Genomic DNA, 22,660 nt, shown 5'->3' with positions numbered 1-22,660 from the left:
AAAAGTCCAGTTACTTCTCTCTGCAGCTCAGCTCAACATGTTCTATACTGCTATTTATTTATATTAAAGATTGGGGACTTTAGAAGTCTGCACAGTCACTTCTGGGAGGGGAGAGCGGGGTGAGCTTAGCTGCTGAGAGATTGACTTGATTGCTTCTGAGGTGAAATTTGAGGAGAATTGCTCCACAGTACCTGCAGCTACAAATGCCAGTGAGAGCTTGTTTTAAAGCTCATTTACTTGTTAAAGTCACTCTGTCATATAAAAAGTACGAGCCACAGCTTGCATGTTTGACAATGCAAGCTGCCTGGCTGTTTGACTTTATCACTTCAGTTACAGACCTAGTACAACTATGCTGTACAGACGTGCCTGGAAAGTCTTAGAATTCCTTCTTTCTACATTTGTGCTAGGTTAGTGACTTAACCACTTAAGCCCCGGAGGATTTGGCTGCTAAACGACCAGGGGGTATTTTGCGATTCGGCACTGCGTGACTTTAACGGACAATTGCGCGGTCATGCGACGCTGTACCTAAACGAATTTGGCATCCTTTTTTTCCCACAAACAGAGCTTTCTTTTGGTGGTATTTGATCACCTGTGCGATTTTTTGATCATGCGCTATAAACAAAAAAAGAGCGTCAATTTTGCAAAAATAGCAATATTTTTCACATTTTTTTATATGAAATTCCCCCCCCAAAAAAATGTAAAAATCAAAATTTTTTAACATTTTCGGCCAATTTGTTTTATGCTACCTATGTTTGGTAAAAAAAAAAAAAAAAAACGCAAAAAGCGTATTTTGATTGGTTTGCGCAAAATTTATCGCGTTTACTAACAAAGGGAAAAATGGATTTTTGTAAAATCTTACCGTAAAATCCTTTTCTCTTAGCTCATTGACAGACGTAGTCCTCGGTGATTCAGCACCTTCGGGTTATGTCGCCTCCACAGGAGTAGGACTAGACAGGAAATAACATGCTCTGGCCACACCCTAGGGGCAGTCCCCGAGGGTATATACTCTCTCTCTCTGCCACAGCAAATCAGTTATGTCACAAAGCAGTGTTTAGAGAATTTAACCCAACCCAACTCCAAAACAGAGGGGCGGGTACTACGTCTGTCAATGAGCTAAGAGAAAAGGATTTTACGGTAAGATTTTACAAAAATCCATTTTTCTCTATCGCTCATTGACAGACGTATTCCTCGGTGATTCAGCACCTTCGGGACGTCCCAAAGCAGTACCACAAATGAGGGGTGGGAGAAATGGAAATTAAATCCAATCTAGAAGGCCCAACCGGTGCCAACTAGAAGTTTTACAATGCTCATCCTCAATGATGAGACTCAACAGAAAAAATCCTCGAGGTAGACCTCCGGTCTCCTCAAATTGCGGCCTGCAAAACCTTGCGGCCAAATGAGGCATCCGCCGATGCCATCACATCAATTTTATAAAATTTTGTAAAGGTATGTACTGACGACCAGGTGGCCGCCTTACATACCTGGACCACTGACGCCTGATGGCGGAAGGCCCAGGAAGTACTGAGCGCTCGAGTGGAGTGCGCCCTAACAGGGAACGGAGGACTCCGACCCTTAATAGAATAAGCCTGTACCACCGTCTGTCTAATCCATTTGGCGATAGTCGCGGCAGATGCAGGCAACCCCTTTCTGGGGCCATCCGTGATCACAAAAAGTGAATCCGTCTTACGGAACGATTCCGTAGCCTTCAGGTATACCCTGATTGCCCGAACCACATCCAAGGAATGCAACGCATGTTCCCGATGATGATTGGGCTGAGGCCACAAGGAAGGTAGTACAATATCTTCATTCAGATGAAAATCTGAAACCACCTTTGGAAGAAAGGATGGCTTAGGATGAAGTACTACCTTATCCCTATGAATCACTAAGTATGGGGAATGGCATGATAATGCAGCCAGTTCTGACACCCTGCGTGCAGAAGTGATAGCCACCAAGAAGGCTACCTTCTGGGATAAAGTAAGCAAGGGAATCTCCCTGATGTTTTCAAAGGGAGGTTTCTGTAGAACCGACAAAACCAAATTAAGATCCCAGGGCGGTAAGGGCGCGCGGACTGGTGGAGCCAGGTGCCGCACCCCCTGGATGAAATTTCCGCACCAAGGACTTAGTAGCTAAAGGCTTCTGAAAGAAGATTGCTAATGCTGAAACTTGACCCTTGATGGTGCTCAAGGCTAGTTTCTGCTCAACCCCTTTTTGCAGAAAGGCCACTTGAGACCGCAGACACTCCCTGAGACGAAGTTCCCAAGGAACGTCCGCGACCAGTCTGTCCAAGTCGGCCAGACCGGCTAGACGAGGCCAGCCTAGAATTTCTAGGACCACTGGCGTTGACTGGATCTGAACCAGGCGGCCCTAGAGCTATCTGGCCCCGACCATCAGTCTGCTTATTCTCTGTTCCCACACATTTATCAGACACCTGATTCCTATCAGGAACGGTGATCTCTTCTGGTTGAACTTCCGGGACCGAAGTCACCTGGCTAGAGGCTTCTTGGCCTGTCTGTTCAACCGGATCCGTTTCTTGTGGGGAACTGAGACTAATTTTTGGAAAAGGTAAAGGAAAAGATCTGTTCAGGGAACGGTAACTGTCACTCCCTGTAGTACTTAAATGTTGGAAGGGAAGAATCGCACCGGTAGCAGTGATCGATGCCCGATCCAATGCCCTGAATACCGGTGAAGACATCCCCCCACCCTCAAACCGGGTGGGGCGCACCTTCAGGCTGTGTATGCTTCGGGTTTGGCTGAGTCGGTCTTTTGTTTGTCCGACCAGCCCTTCTTGAACCCCCCTGGAGGAGCCTTGCCTTTCCCGCTAGTTCCAGTCGGGCTTACGAACCCTTTATGGGCAGTAAAGAAAGGTCCTCGCTTGTTACGAGGTCCCTTAGCTTTAGCCGCCTGTGGCAAGAAAGTGCTCTTGCCTCCAGTGGCATCCTTAATGATCTCATCTAGGGTGGCCCCAAATAAGCGATCCCCCTGAAAGGGGAGATTCGTTAAGGTCTTTTTGGAACCTAGGTCCGCTGACCAGCACTTCAACCACAGCGCACGTCTGAGGATTACCGCTGACATAGATGCATGCCCCAATAGGGGGGTAGCATCCAAGGCTGCATCAAAGACAAACTGTAGTCCTTGTATGATTTGTTCCATTAATTCAGATGTTCCCTGGGGGATATCTTTCCCCTTCAGGTCCTGGCGCACCAATCTCGCCCATTCCGTAAGTGTCTGGGAAACAAGACCAATGACAATTACTGGTCTAAATGCTGACACTATCAGGGAAAAAATAGTGCGGGACTCCGCTTCCACCTTCCGATCCACCGGATCCTTAAAGGACGAAGTGTCCTCTACTGGAATAACCATGGCTTTATTCAGTCTGGAAATAGGTGGGTCCACCACTGGTGGTACCGTCCATTTCTTAATGAGGGATTCCTCAAACGGATAGCGTCTAGCAATGCGTTTGGAAATAGTAAAGGTACGCTTAGAATGCTCCCATTCTTCTTTAATTTTATTACCAAAACACTTGGGTACAGGAAAAACCTTCACCGTCTTGGTGGGTTTGTTAGTACCAAAGGGAATCTCTGTTTCAGTTGCCTCTGCCGGTGAAACCTCAAGTCTTTAGGTTTCCCGAACCGCCACAACTAGCGCGTCCACCAATGCTTCTTCCCGAATTATGGCGGAAGTATTAACGTCCTCCTCACTGTCTGAGGGAACTTTACCTGAGACAACAGCCCTTGCAGAGGGACCTGCAGCTGCAATGACCATCTCAGACTCTGAGTCTGAAGTGTCCGATAATATAGGGGTAGGCGGGGGTCGCTTTCTTGACCCCCGTCCCTGACAGGCCGTCTCCACCCGAGCCACCAAAGACTCCAAAGCTGCTGTAAATGCATCCATACTCTGTGCACCGGCGGGTCCCGTGGCCCCCTCGAGGGAAACAGGTGGGGGTACTTGTGTGGCAGGGTCCATGATTATTCCAGTAACTACCCGGAAAATTCAATCCAAACTTAAATAAAAAAACTTTTTTTTTTTTTTTTCCAGACCCCCAGCGCCACAAAAGCCCCTCAGTGTTACCTGCTAGGGATCCCTATCGAGCGAGAGAGAGAGAGAGAGAGAGAGAGATAGACCCCCAGGCTCACCACTTGATGCTCAGAGTTCACTGCAACAGGTTACAGCACTGCACAAACAGGAAGTCTTTTGGCTGGCTGCCCGGGAAGAAAGGAGGGGGCTCCGCCCCTCTGCACGCCTTCCGGCGCCTCCCCTAGCTCCACGAGGTGTTTGGGTCACCTCAAACATGGCCGCCCCCATGCTGCAGACACGAGGCTACGCCAAAATGGCGGCCTCGTGCGAACTACGGCGGTATGTTTACAGCATAGCGGCATCCTGCAGAGTAACTAGGCATCGCAAAATCTTTCTCTCATGGAGATCAGCTTGACCGGCGGTACCGAACCCTGGCGGAACCGCGTGGCCGTCGGGAGACCTGCTTCAGCTGGAGGAATGACCTGGCAAGCCGCATACATGTCCTGTGGCTTCTGACAGGTAGGATACTTCTATTATCACAGTAAGATTCCAGTGCTGCCACATATTACAATCATTTAAACATACTTTGTAATTAGATTGTTAGCTCCCAAACCAAGCCTGCTGGCTTTTTGTACACACAAATCACACTCAATATAGGGGGATCTGTGCTATGTTATAGGATAGAGGGGAACCCATCCTTACCATTACAGAGAGGGGCCCGCGTTCACCACAAGACCCGTCAGGGGGAAAGGGGGAACATACTACTCACCGTACCGGAACCAGGCGGGCGCCAACTCCTGACAGTACCCCTCTCCACCGAAGTTGGAGGGCTGTCGACCAATATGGACGCCGTGACTCATGGTCCTTGGCGTTTCAGCGAGACGTTTAACTCACAGGGTCAGTCCCCGTCCAGTGGGACTATGTCGCGGCCGACCCAGCGCGGAGCTATGGCCTGCACGCGCTCGTAGGCTGAACTGGGGTGACCACTGGATCTCAACATCCCGCCCGTCGCCCAGTTCAGCTTTCTTGCTTGAAGATCTCACAGGAACACTGGAGAGAAAAAAAGCGGTCTAAAAAATCTTTTCTAAGAAAAAAATCCTGCCAGGACCGAAGATCCCAGCAAGGTATCTAGGTCCTTACTCCTGACTAGACAGAAAAAAACTGATTTGCTGTGGCAGAGAGAGAGAGGATATACCCTCGGGGACTGCCCCTAGGGTGTGGCCAGAGCATTTTATTTCCTGTCTAGTCCTACTCCTGTGGAGGCGACATAACCCGAAGGTGCTGAATCACCGAGGACTACGTCTGTCAATGAGCGATAGAGAAAGATTTTTGTCATTTTTGTGTTTTTTTTTTTAACGCGTAATGGCGGCGATCTGCGATTTTTTTTGCGGTACTGCGACATTGTGGCGGACAGATCGGACCCTTCACTGACATTTTTACACTTTTGGGGTTACCAGTGACATTTCTACAGTAATCAGTGCTATATATATGCACTGTTACTGTAAAAAATACACTGGTAGTGAAGGGGTTAACTTTATGAGAGGGAGGGGCTGTGTGTGTCCCTAGGGGCGTGCTTTCTACTGTGATTGACTGTGGCTTCAGATGTATGAATGGTGATCAACGGTTCTACGTAGTAGAACCGTATGATCATCTCTCATACACAGGGGAGAATGACAGGCAGCTTGTTTACACAAGCCACCTGACTTTCTCCCTCTCCCCCGCCGATCGCAGAGTGGCCGGCGGACATCGGGTCCGCCGGTCACACGCGCGGGGGGGGGGGTCCGTGACCACGCGGGGGCGCGCGCTCGCTCGCTCCCTAGACCCTCACAAGCAAGCGACGTAGACCTACGTCAGTTTGCCTGTGAGGGGCTGACCGCCGACATAGATAGTCGTGTGGCGGTCGGCAAGTGGTTAAAAAGCAATGGAGCCAAGGTATTAGCATTATAGCCAGGGGACCAACATCCTCAAAGAAAAGATCAGCAATGGCAGCATTCTGCCCATTCTTTTCTTTAGGACAGTCCCTTTAAGAAAACTTGAATGACCATAGCCTGGCAACAAGTTAATTTAGGTGTGTGCATAGAAAAAGCAAGGGGAGCACTATGAACAAGGAACAAGTCTGGGATATTTTCAACATTGACTTAGCCAAATGTCACACCTCTAATGTCAATCTGATGCTGCAAACACCATTAGGGCTGCTAATTTAACAGCAACAGAAAGAAGGAAATGTCCTGCTTCATCTACTAATCTACAACTGTTTAACATGCAGTCCATCTCTAATATAACATCAGTTCATGGCAATTTACACAGCTGTCCTCTGATTCATGAAGCCAAAATCCTATCACTGGAAGACACGTGTCTGTTGCAAGATGCAGAAAATCATGACTTTAACATTTTCCAAAGATTCATTCCAATGAAAGCCTTGCACATCTTTATTTCAACACTTCAACATGACTGATTGCTCGAGAATTCCACACTATTTTACCTCAAACATTCTTATTTACTGAGCAAGTCTAAAGTCTAAATTTCTGCGATTTTGCTTTCTGGGAAGCTAATAAAACGCTGCATTGCATAGCAAGCACACACTTACTTGGTAAAGCGAATTTCCAAGTGCGAGGTCAGATACTCTCTTGGAGTGAATGTATGTTCCCAAACCACCATATTGGGTGCATAATTAATAGAGAAGCAAAGCTCTGAAAGTGCTGTATGTAGCTTATCCAAACTAAGGGAAAAAATTAAGAAAAAAACTGTTATAATATTGTACAGAGGTCCTGCAATGTAACAATTTACTCTGCTGGCAGATTTCCTGAGAAACCTTAAAAGTCTGAAAAACTGAACTTATAACTTGAGTATGCACATTTTTAAGCAATGCTTGCTCCTCCTCTTTAGTACATCATTACAAATACCAAAACTCAGCTTTTATTCAACAAATAACACAATCTGAACCCTTACTTTTTCTTTCCCTGTGTAAGGCTAGGTTCACACCTATGCCTGTGTGATTGATACATTTTTGTGGCACATTTTGTGTTTTTTTTTCCCATGCATTTTATGTGTTTTTTTGTTTTGGCCATAGCAAGCTATGTGTTGATGTTGCTAGAAGGAGGCGTTTGCAAAAATGCACATAGCTTTTGAGAATTCCTTCAAAGTCTTTGGAGACAAAAAAGCCCCTTCACCTTTTCAAAATAAAAAAAAAAAAGCATTGCAAGAAACTACACAGATGTGAACAGAACCAATAAAGAAGGGTAAATGGATTGTAGTGCGTTTCTGCAGATCTGCAAACGCACTTTGAGTTCTTAGCATTACGTGTGGGCATTATCTATATAAGTCATCATGCAAATACTGTCTGCCTAGGAACTCCTACTCTTCTAGACTGACAACCACCTATCAAGGTATTTTGATAATTACATGATGTCCACCATCCCTTAGAAATACATCATTAAAGCCAGTGGAAATTTCTAGAAAGCAAGGGGCATTTCCCTCTGAAAGTTGGAACCTGAAATAAGTATCCCCTCTGGTAGTTTTTTCCTTTTCCTCCAGGGTAACTGTAAATTTTGCATTTCTCAGCACCTTCTGATCCATGACAATAGTTACCAGAACAAATAGTGAAAAGTACAGCAAGAAGAAAAAAAAAAAAAAAAGACACAGGTTCTATCTAGCTCTTCCCAACTTTTATGTAAAACTAACAAAAAAAAATGGGCTAGAGATCACTGGGTGGGAATATTAAATATTAAGATTTCCAGAACAGTTCTAGAACTAATGGAGTTCTTGAGAGCTACTAGGTTTAGCTAAAATATCCCTTTTGTTTGTTTAAACAAGCTTTTTTATATTTTGCAGAGCTAAAGGTTTTTTTTTATCTTAATGCATTCTATGTGTTAGGATAAAAAACCTTCCGTTAGCAGCAGCCCCCCTAATACTTACCTGAGCAATCCAGCGATGTTGCACGAGAAACTTGGCTGTACAGGACTCTACCTCCTCATTGGCTGGGACAGCAGTGGGCGCCATTGACTCGCGCTGCTGTCAAAGTCAGATAATGAGGAGAGGGCTCCGAGACTCCGGACTGGGGAGCTGGGACTGGGAGCCTAAGCTTGCTTTCCACGGTCCATCCCATTCACTCACGGGGTCACACTGACACTGCTGAGAGAGAGTGCAGTGAAGTCCAGATTAGAATTCTTCATTCAGTTACACCCGCTGAGCCTTAGCCTGCTGCTTGCCTGAGAAAGGCAAGCAGCAGGCTAAGGCTCAGCGGGTGTAACTGAATGAAGAATTCTAATCTGGACTTCACTGCACTCTCTCTCAGCAGTGTCAGTGTGACCCCGTGAGTGAATGGGATGGACCGTGGAAAGCAAGCTTAGGCTCCCAGTCCCAGCTCCCCAGTCCGGAGTCTCGGAGTCATCTGTTTACTTCTGGCTTATCACACACTGGATGTGAAGACTGTAATAGGAGATTTTGGAGCTCTTGTGGAGATACATTGCGATCATGACCCCCTATAACTAAGGGGTCAACTTCTTTTGGTAAGAAGTATTTTATCCGAGCACTGGGTGTATGGTGATTGGTGAAGGCATTTCACATCAAGTCCAATTGTATTTGCTGCTGGAACTTAAAGTTTGCACCGAGCACTTTTCAAGGACTATGTTTATTATTTTTATTATTGCTATATTCATTGGAATATTCACCTTTAAATAATTGGTTCATATGTTTATGTTATTTATGCATTAGCACTTTATTGTGAGTATACTGCTGAGCGCAATAACCCATATTCACTATCACATATTGCGTTTTCACGTTTTTATTGCTGCTCGCTAGAGGAAGAAATTCCCTAATTTATATATTCATTGTTAAATATCACTCCATTTGCGCAGTTCTTTTTTCGGTTACACCGAATTTTGTTTTTCAATGAGGAGAGGGGTTGGGCCAAGCCACAGCTCCGTGTCTGGGGTGCTATGAGGGCACTCAGCAGGGGGGAGGGGCAAGGAGCACCGGAAAGAGACCCAAGATAAGGAGGATCTGGGCTGCGCTGTGCAAAACAACTGCAAAGCGCAGGCAAGTATAACATGTTTATTATTTTTAGAAAAAAATAAACAGAGAATTTATGATCACTTTAAAGCATTTGTAAAGGTATTTTATTTTTTATAAAAAATTAACAGGTTATACTTACCAACTTTGCTATTGCACAGAGCAGCCCTGAACCTCCTCTTCTGGGTTCCCCGCCAGCGATCCAGGCTCCTTTTTTTTCCTTACGTGCCATCATGGGAAACTACTTCCTATTGCGGCACACCTGCAGGCTCAGCCCTAAGCCAGGCTATGTGCATCTATTGACACACAGAGCGGCCCAGCCCCGCACCTCACTCACAGGATTTAATTGACAGCAGCAAGAGCCAATGGCTCCCTCTGAGCAGAGAGCGAGGAAAGAGCCGCTGCAGATGGGCACAACGCTGGATCAAGTTAGGACTTGGGTAAGTAAAAAGATGGTTGAGGGGGGGGGGGGGGGGTGATACAAACACTGGGGAATTGTTTCCTTTATGCAGACAATGCATGAAGGTAAAAAATGTTCAGGCTTTAGAAACTCTTTAGCCGATTATACATGCACAAAAAGTTAGCTGGGTCAGCAGGAACGGGCCAGCTTTCAGGACATGTGTATTGCTGTCTGTTTACCAGAAACCAGTCTGTTGAACAGTCAACAAGCTGGAAAACCAGTATTCACTCAGTGCTTGCAGCAAATAGCAAAATACAGAAGCACATCGGAAGAAATCCTTGTATCAGACATCGTTGTGTTAATGCCACTATCTGTCAGGTTTTTTTTTTTTTCCCCCTTCATTTAACCAACATGGTTGAACTGGAAAAAAAAAAACGAACATATATTCCCAGCGTAAATTTTAAAATCTTTAATAAAAAGGAAAACAAAACACCAACGTAAAAACATCAACCCTAATAAAAAGGGAATTTCAAGTCTTACAAGATTTCCTAGGGATAGCACATTTCCTGCAGAAAAATGGGTAGAGATTGGCCTTATTAAATACAAAGGTAAGCGTAACAGAGGTCTTACTTTGTTACCACAAGTCTGTTCTTTCTCATGCTTTCAACTCCAGGCTTCTCTCTTTCAGGTTCTCCTTTCTTTCCAGTCTGCTTTTTTGACTTTTTATTTACTGCTTGACTGATCGTTTTGGCACAATGTTTTGGCAGGAGCTACAGTAGAATAATAAAAGTGTTAAAAAAGAAGAAGCTATCCTAAAAGCAATGGCAACTAGAGAAACCTTCCAGCTAAGACAAGTGTTCTACCCCTCTTCAGCACCACAGCTAAAAATGTTAATAAATCACTAAATTACATAGGAAAACACAAAAACAAAAAACTTGTGTCTCATGGATGGTGAGCTGCATGTAGCAAGCACAGCCAAGAATTCCCTGCACATGAACCTATTACAATCTATTTCCAATCAATGGAACCATCCAGGTAAGCTCTATAAAGAAAACCAGAGTACAAAAAAACTGGTCTACAAGATGGTAGGACTTCTCTCCCATTTAAAAGAGTCTTTAATTTCACAATCAAAGCTTCATTCAGACCCAAGGCAGGGACAGGGAAAAATGGATTTTTGTAAGAACTTACCGTAAAATCCTTTTCTCTTAAGCTCATTGACAGACGTAGTCTTCTTGATTCTCAAGAGCTGGGTTATGTTGTCTCCGCAGGAGTAGGACTAGGCAGAATGACAAAACGTTCTGGCTCCACCTTAGGGGCAGTCCCTGAGGGTATATCCTCCCTCTCTCTGCTACAGGGAATCAGTTCTGTTTAAAGCAGTACAGAGAATTTAACCCAACCCAACTCAATGATAGAGGGGCGGGTACTACGTCTGTCAATGAGCTTAAGAGAAAAGGATTTTACGGTAAGTTCTTACAAAAATCCATTTTTCTCTATCGCTCATTGACAGACGTAGTCTTCTTGATTCTCAAGAGCTGGGACATCCAGAAGCAGTGCCACAAATGAGGGGTGGGATTGACAAAATCAAATCCAATCTAGAAGGCCCAACCGGTGCCAAACTAGAAGTTTTAAAGGCTCATTATAAACAAAGAATGAGACTAAAGAAAAATTTTCCAACGGAAAAAACCCTCGAGGTAGACCACTGGTCTCCTCAAATTGCGGCCTGCAAAACCTTGTGGCCAAATGAGGCATCAGACGATGCCATTACATCAACTTTATAATGTTTAGAAAAGGTATGCACCGACGACCAGGTAGCCGCCTCGCACACCTGGACCACTGACGCCTGATGGCGAAAGGCCCAAGACGCACTAAGTGCCCGAGTGGAGTGCGCCTTAACAGGGAACGGGACCCTTAATAGAATAAGCCTGCACTACCGTCTGTCTGATCCATCTGGAAATGGTCGCGGCAGATGCAGGCAACCCCTTTTTGGGTCCATCTGGGATCACAAAAAGTGAATCCGTCTTGCGAAACGAGTCTGTCGTTTTCAAGTATACCCTGATCGCCCGGACCACATCCAAGGAGTGTAAAGCAAACTCCCGAGGATGACTGGGCTTAGGACACAGGGAAGGTAATACAATTTCTTCATTCAGATGAAATTCTGAAACCACTTTTGGTAGGAAGGATGGATTCGGACGAAGAACCACCTTATCTCTATGAACCACCAGATATGGTGAACGACAAGATAATGCGGCCAGTTCTGACACCCTGCGTGCAGAAGTAATAGCCACCAAGAAGGCCACCTTCTGGGACAACGTGGGTAGAAGGAATCTCCCTAATATCTTCAAAGGGAGGTTTCTGAAGAACCGACAACACTAAATTAAGATCCCAGGGGGGTAACGGCGCGTGCACTGGCGGAGCCAGATGTCGCACCCCCTGGATGAAGCTCCGCACCAAGGAATGAGTAGCCAAAGGCTTCTGAAAGAAGATGGCTAATGCTGAGACCTGACCCTTGATAGTACTCAAGGCCAGTTTCTGCTCAACCCCTTGTTGCAGAAAAGCCAATATTCGACTAATCGAATAAGACCGAGGACGGAACCCCAAAGGTTCACACCATGCAATGTAGGACTTCCATGTGCGATGATAAATCTTTCTGGAAGTCGCTTTCCTTGCTTCAACTAGAGTAGGAATAACTGAAGCTGACAAACCTTTGTCCTTCAGCACCTGGGTCTCAATAGCCAGGCCGTTAAAGCCAGCGATCGTAAAGCAGGATGGAAGATCGGTCCCTGAGACAGTAGATCCTCCCTGAGAGGAAGTCTCCACGGGACGTCCGCCACCAGTCTGACCATGTCGGTGTACCAAGCTCGACGAGGCCAGTCCGGAGCTACCAGGATTACTGGGATTCCTTCCTCCTCTATTCTGCGAAGAAGTCTTGGCAGTAACGCGAGAGGAGGGAAGGCATATATTAGCTTGTATTGCCCCCACGGGGCGATCAGTGCGTCTGCGGTTTCTGCTAGAGGATCGCGGGAGCGAGCCACGAATCTCTGAACTTTCCTGTTGAATCGTGATGCCAACAGATCCACATCCGGGGTGCCCCACCGTAGGCACAACTGGTGGAAAACGTCTGGATGGAGGGACCATTCCCCCTGATCCAGGGTCTGACGGCTGAGATAATCTGCCTGCCAATTCTCCACCCCCGGAATGAACACCGCAGAGATTGCTGGAACAAATCGTTCCGCCCAGCGAAGAATGCAAGCCACTTCTTTGGCCGCTCGGACACTCTTGGTGCCCCCCTGGTGATTGACATAAGCCACGGCCGTGGCATTGTCCGACTGGATCCGAACCGGGCTGCCCTGGAGCTGCTCGGTCCAGTGAATCAGACAAAGTCTGATCGCTCTCAGTTCCAATACATTTATCGGTAACCTGGATTCTTCCGGGGACCAAAGTCCCTGGACAGATAATTGACCAAGAATTCCTCCCCATCCGGATAGACTGGCATCCGTGGTCACTATCGTCCAATACATTGGCAGAAATGACTTTCCCTGGCTGAGCATTGGAGACCGAAGCCACCAAACCAGAGACTCTCTGGTCTGTTTGCTCAATCGTATCTGATTGTCCAGGGATTCCGGATTCCGATTCCATCTGAGAAGAATCTCTTGCTGAAGAATTCGGGTATGGGACTGGGCAAATGGGACTGCTTCGAATGAAGCCACCATCAACCCCAGAACCCTCATGCAAGTCCGAAGGGAAGACCAGCTGTTGGACAGTAACAACTGGACTGCTGATTGAATCTTTCGGAGTTTCCCTACCGGAAGAAAAACTCTTGTCCTGACTGTGTCTAGAATTAGACCCAGATATTCGAGCCTCTGGGTGGGAACCAGAAATGACTTTTGCTGGTTCACCAGCCACCCGAATTCCTGTAAAGAAATCATAGTAATTTCTATGTTTTGTAGCAAGGTCTGAGGAGACTCTGCATGAAGCAGAAGATCGTCTAGGTAACCTAGAATCGATATACCTCTTTGGCGCAGAAGTGCCAACATTGGGGCCAACACCTTTGTGAAGACCCGCGGAGCCGTGGCGAGACCGAAAGGTAACGCCACAAACTGATAGTGGTTCTCCTCTACGGAAAAGCGTAGAAAACGCTGATGTCCTGCGAAAATGGGAATGTGAAGATAGGCGTCCTTGATGTCTATGGACGCTAGGACATCCCCTGGATGCAGGAAGGCTGCTACCGTGCGAATGGACTCCATTCTGAATCTTCTTATGTTGACGAAAGAATTGAGTGCTCTTAAGTCCAGAATTGGACGCACTTTGCCCTCTTTCCTGGGTATTGTAAACAGGTTTGAATAAAACCCTTGAAACCGTTCTGTCCAAGGAACGTGGACTACCACTCCTTGTTGTAGTAAATCTGTGACTGCTCTCCGCAGATCTTCTAAACGATCTGCGGATAGTCGGATATTGGAAGGGAAGAATCGCGCCGGTGGGAGAGATCGAAACTCGATCTTGTACCCTGACCTTATGACTTCGCAAACCCATTTGTCCGGGATTCTGGAAAGCCATGGATCCGGGAACCGGCGAAGACGTCCCCCCAGCCCAGTTATGGGTGGGGGCGCACCTTCAGGCTTTGGATGGTTTATCTTCAGGTCTGGAGGGGGCGGGCTTTTGCTTGCCCGACCAACGACCCCTGACGCCTCCTGCAGGAGCTTTGGAGGACTTAGTTTTTTCACCCGCTGGACGAAAAAACCTCTTGTGAGCAGAAAAAGAAGGCCCTCGTCTTTGACGAGTTCCTCTACCTTTAAAATTTTGCGGTAAAAAGGTGCTTTTTCCACCGGTGAGATCCTTAATGATCTCATCTAAGTTGGCTCCAAATAGACGCTCTCCTGAAAAGGGGATATTAGCCAATGCTTTTTTTGGAACCTTGGTCGGCTAACCAACCTTTTAGCCACAGTGTACGCCTGAGAACCACTGCTGAGACTGATGCTCGCGCCATTAATGGAGTGGCGTCTAACGCCGCATCACATACAAACTGTAACCCCTGTATCATTTGTTCCAACAAATCTGATACCGCCTGAGGGACTTCTTCTAAGTCCCGGCGTAACCACTTGGTCCATTCAGTTACAGCCTGCGAAACCAGACCAATAGCAATTATTGGTCTGAAAGCTGATCCAATCAAGGAAAACATGGTGCGAGACATAGCTTCTATCTTGCGATCCACTGGATCTTTAAAAGACGGAGCGTCTTCTAAAGGAATAACCGTGGCTTTATTCAATCTAGCAATACGTGAATCCACCACAGGTGGTTCTGTCCATTTCTTAATAAGGGTTTCCTCAAACGGATAACGCCTGTCAATGCGTTTAGAAATATTAAAAGTGCGTTTTGGCAGACGCCATTCTTCTTCGATTGGATTGCCAAAACATTTGGGCAATGGAAAAACCTTCGCCACTTTGATGCGCTTTTTAGTCCCAAAAGGGATCTCAGTTTCAGCTATTTCTGATGGAATACCCTGTAACCTTAAAGTCTCTTGAACAGATACAATGAGTGCGTTTACCAACGCTTCCTCTCGGGCTATGGCGGATGCCGAAACATCCTCCTCACTGTCTGAAGAGACAGGACCCGAGACACCAATACCAGATGAAGTACCTGCAACTGCAGAAATAGGCTCAGAGTCTGAATCCGAGGTTTCAGATAATAAGGGGTTAGGCGGGGGTCGCTTTCTTGCGCCCTGTCCCTGACAAGCCACTTCCACCCGGGACACAAAAGTTTCCATAATAGCTGACAAAGATTCAATTGTCAATGGGGTGCTGGAGGATCCCGCAGACCCCTCGAGGGGATCCGGAGGAGATACATGAGTGGCAGGGTCCATGTTAATACAGGACACCTTTGCCAGCAAAACAAAAAAACTTTTTCTTTTTTTTTTTTTTTTTGTGTGTCTCCCCCTAGCGCAATAGCGCCCCTCAGAATACCTGCTTCTCGATCCCAGAGAGAGAGAGAGGGACCCCCAAGGCTCACCAACCGATGCAGTGCAGTTTCCAACAAACTGCAGTCAGCGTCTGTCTTACACAGACTGGAAGGAGCTGTTTGCTTTTTCCCGGGCAGAAGGCGTGGCTCCGCCCCCTGTGTACGCCTTCCGGCGTTCCCAGCCCTCCACGAGGTAGCTGGGCTCACAAAACATGGCCGCCCCCATAGAAGAGACATAAGACTCCAAAAACATGGCGGCCGGCGTGACCTGAGGACATACATGCATTCGGTCTACGGCAAAATGGCGGCGGACCGCCGATATCGTCTTCCCAGCCCATCCACCTGCACTCTGCTAAGAGGTGACATATGGATCTACAGAGATACACTGCACATAAGGTAGGATTATACCTCCTATGTCTGCTGTAATGTTACAGTCTGCTGGGTAGAGTGTTAGCTCTTGAACCAAGTCCACTTCCCACAAACACATGCTGTATTACAAGGGGGACTTGTAAGTATCAGATATATACTGACCATATATGGAGGGGCCCATAATATATACTGCCTCATAATGAGGAAAAAAAGGGAACGTTTACTCACCATACCGAACCGACAGGCACCCTCTCTTCACAATACCCTCTCCACCGGGGTGGGGGTTTGTGGACGCCTCGACTCTCTGGTACCTGGCGTCCAAGCGAGACCTTTAACTCGCAAAGTCAGTCCCTTTACTGGGACTCCGTCGCGGCCGACCCAGCGCACTGGTCTGCACGCGCTCGTAGGCAGAAACCGGGGTGACCACTGGATCTCAACATCCAGCCCGTCGCCCGGCCCCGCATACTTACTTGAATATGTCGCGGCCGACCAAGCGCAATGCCATGGTCTGCGCGCGCTCGTAGGCCGGCTGGGGTGACCACAAGTGTCGCCCAGTCCGGCATTTTTGCTTGAAGATCTCACAGGAAAAAAACACTGGAGAAAACTACCTAAAAAATGTCTTTTTCTTAAAGAAAAAAAGTCTTGCCAGGACCAAAAGATCCCAGCAAGGAACTTAGGTCCTTACTCCTGACTAGACAGAAAAAAACTGATTCCCTGTAGCAGAGAGAGGGAGGATATACCCTCAGGGACTGCCCCTAAGGTGGAGCCAGAACGTTTTGTCATTCTGCCTAGTCCTACTCCTGCGGAGACAACATAACCCAGCTCTTGAGAATCAAGAAGACTACGTCTGTCAATGAGCGATAGAGAAATAAGAACTAAACACTAAAACCTTTAGCACTGCCCTCCGTATCGGTCTCCACCTAAGCAGCCAATTCGTTCTCATGCCTGCACACAGTTCTTACCAACCACTGTCCAGAAAGCACAAGCCCAGCAATACCCAGAGGAACATCAGAGCTGCTACTAGCTACTTTTAGGGCTAACTCACACCAATTACTGCGTGAGGTGCAGTCCAGTGGAATCAATGCAGAGCTGATCTTGCACCAGCGCATTGCACGTTTTGTTTTTTTTCTTAAACTTTATTGAAATGACACACTGATCAACTGGCTTGCTGTGTGATGTGAGGCAGAGTTGCCTCACATTGGGTTGCACTGCAAAAAAAAAAGAGTACTGGCTGCCCAGTTCAGTCTCCCTGCACCTAGGGTGAATGGATCCTTAATGGATTTTAAATGTCCCTGAAAACCCAATACAATGATCAATTTACTGAATGACAACAGCTATACAAATATACCACCACCACATTATGCAATGCTTGAGCTTCAGTAACTAGCTAGGTATGAGTGTGGAATTGTTAGGGCTCTTTCAAACGGGCGGTCCGATCAGATCCGCCTGTCAGTTTTTTAGGTGGATCTGATCGGATGCCCCATTCAGCCCTATGGAGCAGCAGATGTCAGCGGTGACATGTCCGCTGACACCCGCTGCCATCCGCATCCGATCCTGTCCATGAAATCCGGACGGATGGAAACCCTATTTTCCATCCGTCCTGGGGATCGGATCGGATGAGAGCGGACAGGCGGTCCGCTCTCATCCGATCCCCCATAGAGAGCAGCGAGGGCTGTGACACCTCCCTCGCCGCACTGCAAGCAGAGACTGAGCTGTCATCCGCCGGCTCAGCGGGGATCGCAGATCGATCCCCGCTGAGCAGCATGGATCCGCCTACGGAGGCGGACCCTGTGAAAGAGCCCTTAAAGTTGTTCGGCCAATTTGTACATTTTTATTGTGCCCCTCTGACAGATTGGGAAGCACTGGAAAAGGTAAAGAAGGCAACCTCTGGGGCTTATTATTATTCTGCAGTTTTAACTGCCTTACTTGCAGCTCACTGCAGCCTCTGTATGAGTCACTAAATGGGCTAATTGATTTTCTGGTGCTTACCATGTGTAAATTTCATTGACACAGAAAGGTCCAGTGGCCATATTGTTTGCCTAATGGACATCGCCAAAAGAAGAGCAGTTCTTAAAAAATAAATAAAAAAAAAAGTATAGATATGACTACTAGTCATACATTACTAATAGATTTGATTTTTTTTTAAAGAGACATAACCTGGTTTAAAAAAAAAAAATCTTTTTATACATGTACAGTATTCTTAAAGAACAACTGCAGACAAACTTTTTTTAAGTCTTTAAAAGGTGCTTTTTTTCTTTTTCCATCATCTTGTCTGATTGTGTTCCTGTTTCCAGCTATACTTCTGCCAGTGAGAAAACAGCGCTTACATTTTGAATACACAGCTCATTCATTTGCATATCGGTTTTGTTAGACCGGTGGTTGCTGTGCTCTCTAAAACCATGTCCAGTGTCTTGTAACTTCCCCACAGAAGATCTGTTTCAGCAAGCGATTATGTAATTACATCACTGCTCACTGCAGTGGGTGGGCTGAGAAGTCTCAGACTTCTGGTATAAACCACCCATTACTACATCATTTGACGGACATCAGTGGGGTCTTTATGTATTCTATATGAGGCCTTTAGCTTCGCCCACACAACCTCCACTTACTTGCATTTCCCTTTGCATTATGGGAAATACAGTGCCATTTACGTTCAGGGATGTGACGTGCAGATAAGAGAAAAAATCCTCCTCCCTGCGCACAGAAACAGCTTTATTTCTGAATGAGGGGTTGATGTCCCAGGGACAAAAAAGCTAGAATTCTATAAAAATTGAGCCATTATATATTACACTATGCCGGTTTTTAATCAAGCCTGGGGAGAGGGATCTGAAAATGCAAACCTAAGGATCCTGGAGTTCTTCTTTAACTCAAAAGTTCCTTCTACTGCTCAGTCTCCTCCAAACTTTTTTTTCTTTTTTGCTGTAATCATCTAGCATCCTGTTAGAGGGTGGGCTACATTCATTCTCCATGGTCCCACTGTATGAAGGAATGTAGCCACCCTAGTTTGCTTGCTCCCGTAATGGACTAGGGATTATAGACTATGGGATGTGTAGTGTGCACATGACCTCAACTAATGTGCACTGCTCATTCCAAACAAATGGAAGAGAGGGGTAAATAGGAGAGGTTTGGGAGCTCATGGAGGACAGAGCAGAGGAGGCAGAAAACACAGCGGCAATTTAATGAAAAATAGATTACAGAGCTATGAAGTAGGCTAATGTGTATAGATTATTTTTGGAGAATAAGGATATCGCTTAGTGTCACATTAAGGGCATGTATGTAGCTGAAAAAAAGTATACTGAACCTCAAGAGAAAGTAATATGGCAGATGTAATTAAGATACTTACCTGATCACTTAAAGTACACTGTTCTGTGCAGATGTCTGTGATGAGATTGCGGGCTTGCTTTGCCATTTCATCCAAGAACATGTTACACAACGATAGGCTCCGGTCTCCAATGTGATGTCTCTAAAGAGATGTAGCAAAGGACATTCCGTAATCAATTTCCCAGTTAATGAAGGAGATACACTGAATTATCAACAACTTAAAGTCATCTACTACTTTGTAACTTTTTCCATGGGATAAAAATATATGTGTGTACACACACACACACACGGATTGGACAAAATATGGAAACACTACACCATTTGTAGATGTTAAAGTGGCTGTAAAGTCAGGATGATAAAACACACTGCCATCCCCTCTGTTTAATCAAGATGTGTAGCACTGTGTCCGTTCTTTAAAAACTCCAATCGTAAATACCTTCTCATATAGCAATGACTTGCTGTCAGTGACATTCCTCTGCTCTATCTTCCCTGTGTAAGGGATGCAGAGGGAGGGCCTGAGATAACCCTCTGACATCAGCTGGCCAGGAGAGGAAGGTCATGTGACCACTGTGAGATAAGGCATTTACGATTAGAGTTTAAAAAAAACATATCTAGTAGTTTAGATCCTGATAAAACAGAGGGGATACAAGCTACTTTTAAAAAGGTATTTCAAGTGACAGGGAAGAGTAGTAGGAGGCGAGGGGCAAGCAGTAAGATCGCTCTCACACACACACCAGCATCAGAACTGACAGGCAGGGAGGGAGGGGGAGAGGGAGAGAGAGAGCAGATAGGATACAGTGTGATGACGGAGGTACGTAAGCTGACCACTGTGTCATGGATCAGCAGCCATGATTATCGTAGTCAGCAGAGACAGAGGGAGACAAGAACAGGCAGGATCAGCCAGGTATAATACATTATACAAAAGGGACAAATTACACAGCACAAGCACTGTGCTGTTTAACACGATTTAAAGGAAGAGGATAGAGATATATATATTTTTTTAGGGTTACAAACGCTTGAAATTGACAACATGTTTCGCGCTGGAAGTAGAAATGATGCAACATTCTTTTGCTTCTGCTGTGTGAGGAGACCCTAGCTAACAGGTGGGAAGCCTAATTTTCGCCATTCATTACATTCCCTGCTAGTAATATGGAGACATGTAGGATACAATCTCGCACTTTCCTTGGGTGCCGCAGGCAGCGGACCTCAAAATCATTTTTTTTTTTTTTTTTTTAAATCAAAATTTTGAACAATGTTTGGGCTTTTTTCTGCCTCTGGATTTTTTTTACTTACCGTAAAATCCATTTCTCTGATGTTCATTGACAGCCACAGCTTCTGATCTTCTTAACCATTGGGTTATACTGCCCCCTACAGGAGTAGGACTCTAGGCAGAAAAAGAACTTGACTACACCTATGGGCAGTCCCAGGAGGTATACTCCCCCTTTTTGCTATAGGCACTCAGTTTTGTTACAAGCAGCATCAGAGATAATACAACTCCATAGAGGGGTGGGTGCTGTGTCCATCAATATACATCAGAGAAATGGATTTTACGGTAAGTCAAAAATCCCATTTTCTCTTTCGTTCATTGACGGACACAACTCCTCATCTTCTTAACTATTGGGACATCCCAAAGCAGTGTCAAACATGAGGGGTGGGAAAAGCAAGAAAAAATTCCCAAGGCTAAACTGTAGCCAACCAGGTAACAGGGACTCAACCAAAATAAATGGAGCCCACCTGAAAAACATTACAGCCCCAAAGAGGGAACAAGCCCCCTAAACAGTAGCCTGCAAAACCTTGCAGCCCAAAAAGGCAGATGCCAACATATCCATTCTAAGTGTTGTGAAAATGTGCACTGACAACCAAGTAGCCGCCTTGCACACCTGCATCACTGACGCCTGATTACAGAAGGCCCCACTAGAAAGCACTAAGCGCCTGCGCAGAGTGAACCTTCTCAGGGAAAGGAGGAACCTTACACTTAATCAAATAGGCCTGAGTCACCGTCTGTCTAATCCATCTAGAAATGATCGCAGATGAAGTGGGCAGTCCTTTTCAAGGTCCATCTGTAAGCACCAATAGGGAGTCTGACTTCCTAAAAGACTCTGTAGCTGCCAGGTACACCCCAATAGCCCGAACCACATCCAAGGAATGCAACGCAATTTCCTTAGGATGTTTTGGCATGACACACAGGGAAGGCAACACAATGTTCTCATTCAGATGGAAATCCGAGACCACCTTTGGAAGGACAATTAAGTAAAAGGAGGGGAAAGCGCCTCTTGAGTGTGATAAAAGTTTTTTATTACAACAAATATGTAGTAACTTACATAGTAGTAAAAGAAATCGCGAGTCAATCATCACGCTCCGAGAGCGGCTGGTGATGTATGCAGCGTCCAGGCAGTCACTTGGTTTCAGAGGACTGGAGAGGCCCGCTCTTGTCTTCCGGATCACAGTGGACAGCGGTGAGGAGGCTGGTGCGGCAGCCGGCGGTGGCGTCTGACGTCACGGAGGTGTGGATGGGAAGTGTGGGCAGTCTGGGCTCACAACGCTAAGCAATGTGGGTAGAAGGTTAGCTGCAGGCTGTTGCATTTAGTAGCTGCTGAATACCTTCTTATGGTTCACTGTGTAATGCCGATCTGTATCCCGGTCACATACCTTGGATACATTTCTTGGCACTAACCCTTTATTGCAGCTGTTATTCCCCTAGCACTACCTATGAGCGACATACTGCCTACCATTTTCACCTTTGGAAGGACGACAGACAGGGGCAAGAACCACCAAATAAAAGGGAACAACGCCACCAATTCCGACACCCTGCACGTAGAGGTGATAGCCACCAAAAAGGCCACCTTCTGGGATAGCGTAAGCAGGGGAATCTCCCGAATATTTTCACAGGGAGGCTTCTGTAGAGCTGAAAGCGCCAACTTGAGATCCCAAGGCAGTAGTGGGGACCGCACTGAAGTCAAATGTTGAACCCCCTAAATAAAATTATGCACTAGGGAGTGGGTGGCCAAGGGTCATTGAAAGACAACTGCCAAGGTTGACACCAGGCCCTTAATGGTACTCAAGGCCGATTTCTGCTCAACTCCCAGTTGAAGGAAGATCAAGACTCGAGCCACTGAAAAAGAGTGAGGGTGAACACTAAGCGACTTGCACCACGAAATGTATGCTTTCCACGTACGATGTTAGATCTTCCTAGACGTAGACTTCCTAGCTTTCAGTGTAGGAATCATGACCCAGACAAACCTCTATCCTTCAGCACCTGGCTTTCAACAGCCAAGCCGTCAAAGCTAGCGACTGTAAAGCAGGATGGAAGATTGGACCTCGGGACAGCAGAGAGGTAGTCTCCAAGGGGCGTCCGCGACAAGCCACATCAGGTTGGGGTACCAAGACCGGCGATGCCAACCCGGGGACACTAGAAGGACCGGAATTCCTTCTGCCTCAATCCTGCGCAAGAGTCTAGGCAGAAGCTTGAGAGGAGGGATGGCGTAAATTAGACGATACTGGCTCCTGGAGGCCGCCAGCGCGTCTGTGGCATCAGCTAGTGGATCCTGTGACAGTGCCACAATCCTCGCAATGGGGTTTAACTCGCAGGCTATCCTC

At 46.4% G+C, this 22,660-nt stretch overlaps 1 protein-coding gene across 4 annotated transcripts in view; it reads right to left on the bottom strand.

Annotated features, from left to right (window-relative positions):
* Nucleotides 1-22,660, bottom strand: part of NCKAP1 (NCK associated protein 1) — a 248,857-nt gene that overhangs the window by 68,958 nt on the left and 157,239 nt on the right. For all 4 annotated transcript variants that reach the window (XM_082260288.1, XM_082260289.1, XM_082260290.1 and 1 more), the window contains 3 exons: nucleotides 19,086-19,205; nucleotides 10,055-10,194; nucleotides 6,602-6,733 (listed from right to left, as the gene is read on the bottom strand). In XM_082260288.1, the coding sequence (XP_082116414.1) occupies nucleotides 6,602-6,733; nucleotides 10,055-10,194; nucleotides 19,086-19,205 (392 nt within the window). The remainder of the gene's footprint in view (nucleotides 1-6,601; nucleotides 6,734-10,054; nucleotides 10,195-19,085; nucleotides 19,206-22,660) is intronic.

This window comes from Pelophylax lessonae (assembly GCF_965119305.1).
Source record: "Pelophylax lessonae genome assembly, chromosome: 6".
Classification (NCBI taxonomy): Eukaryota; Metazoa; Chordata; class Amphibia; order Anura; family Ranidae; genus Pelophylax; species Pelophylax lessonae.
This window is presented reverse-complemented; position numbering and strand designations above follow the sequence as displayed.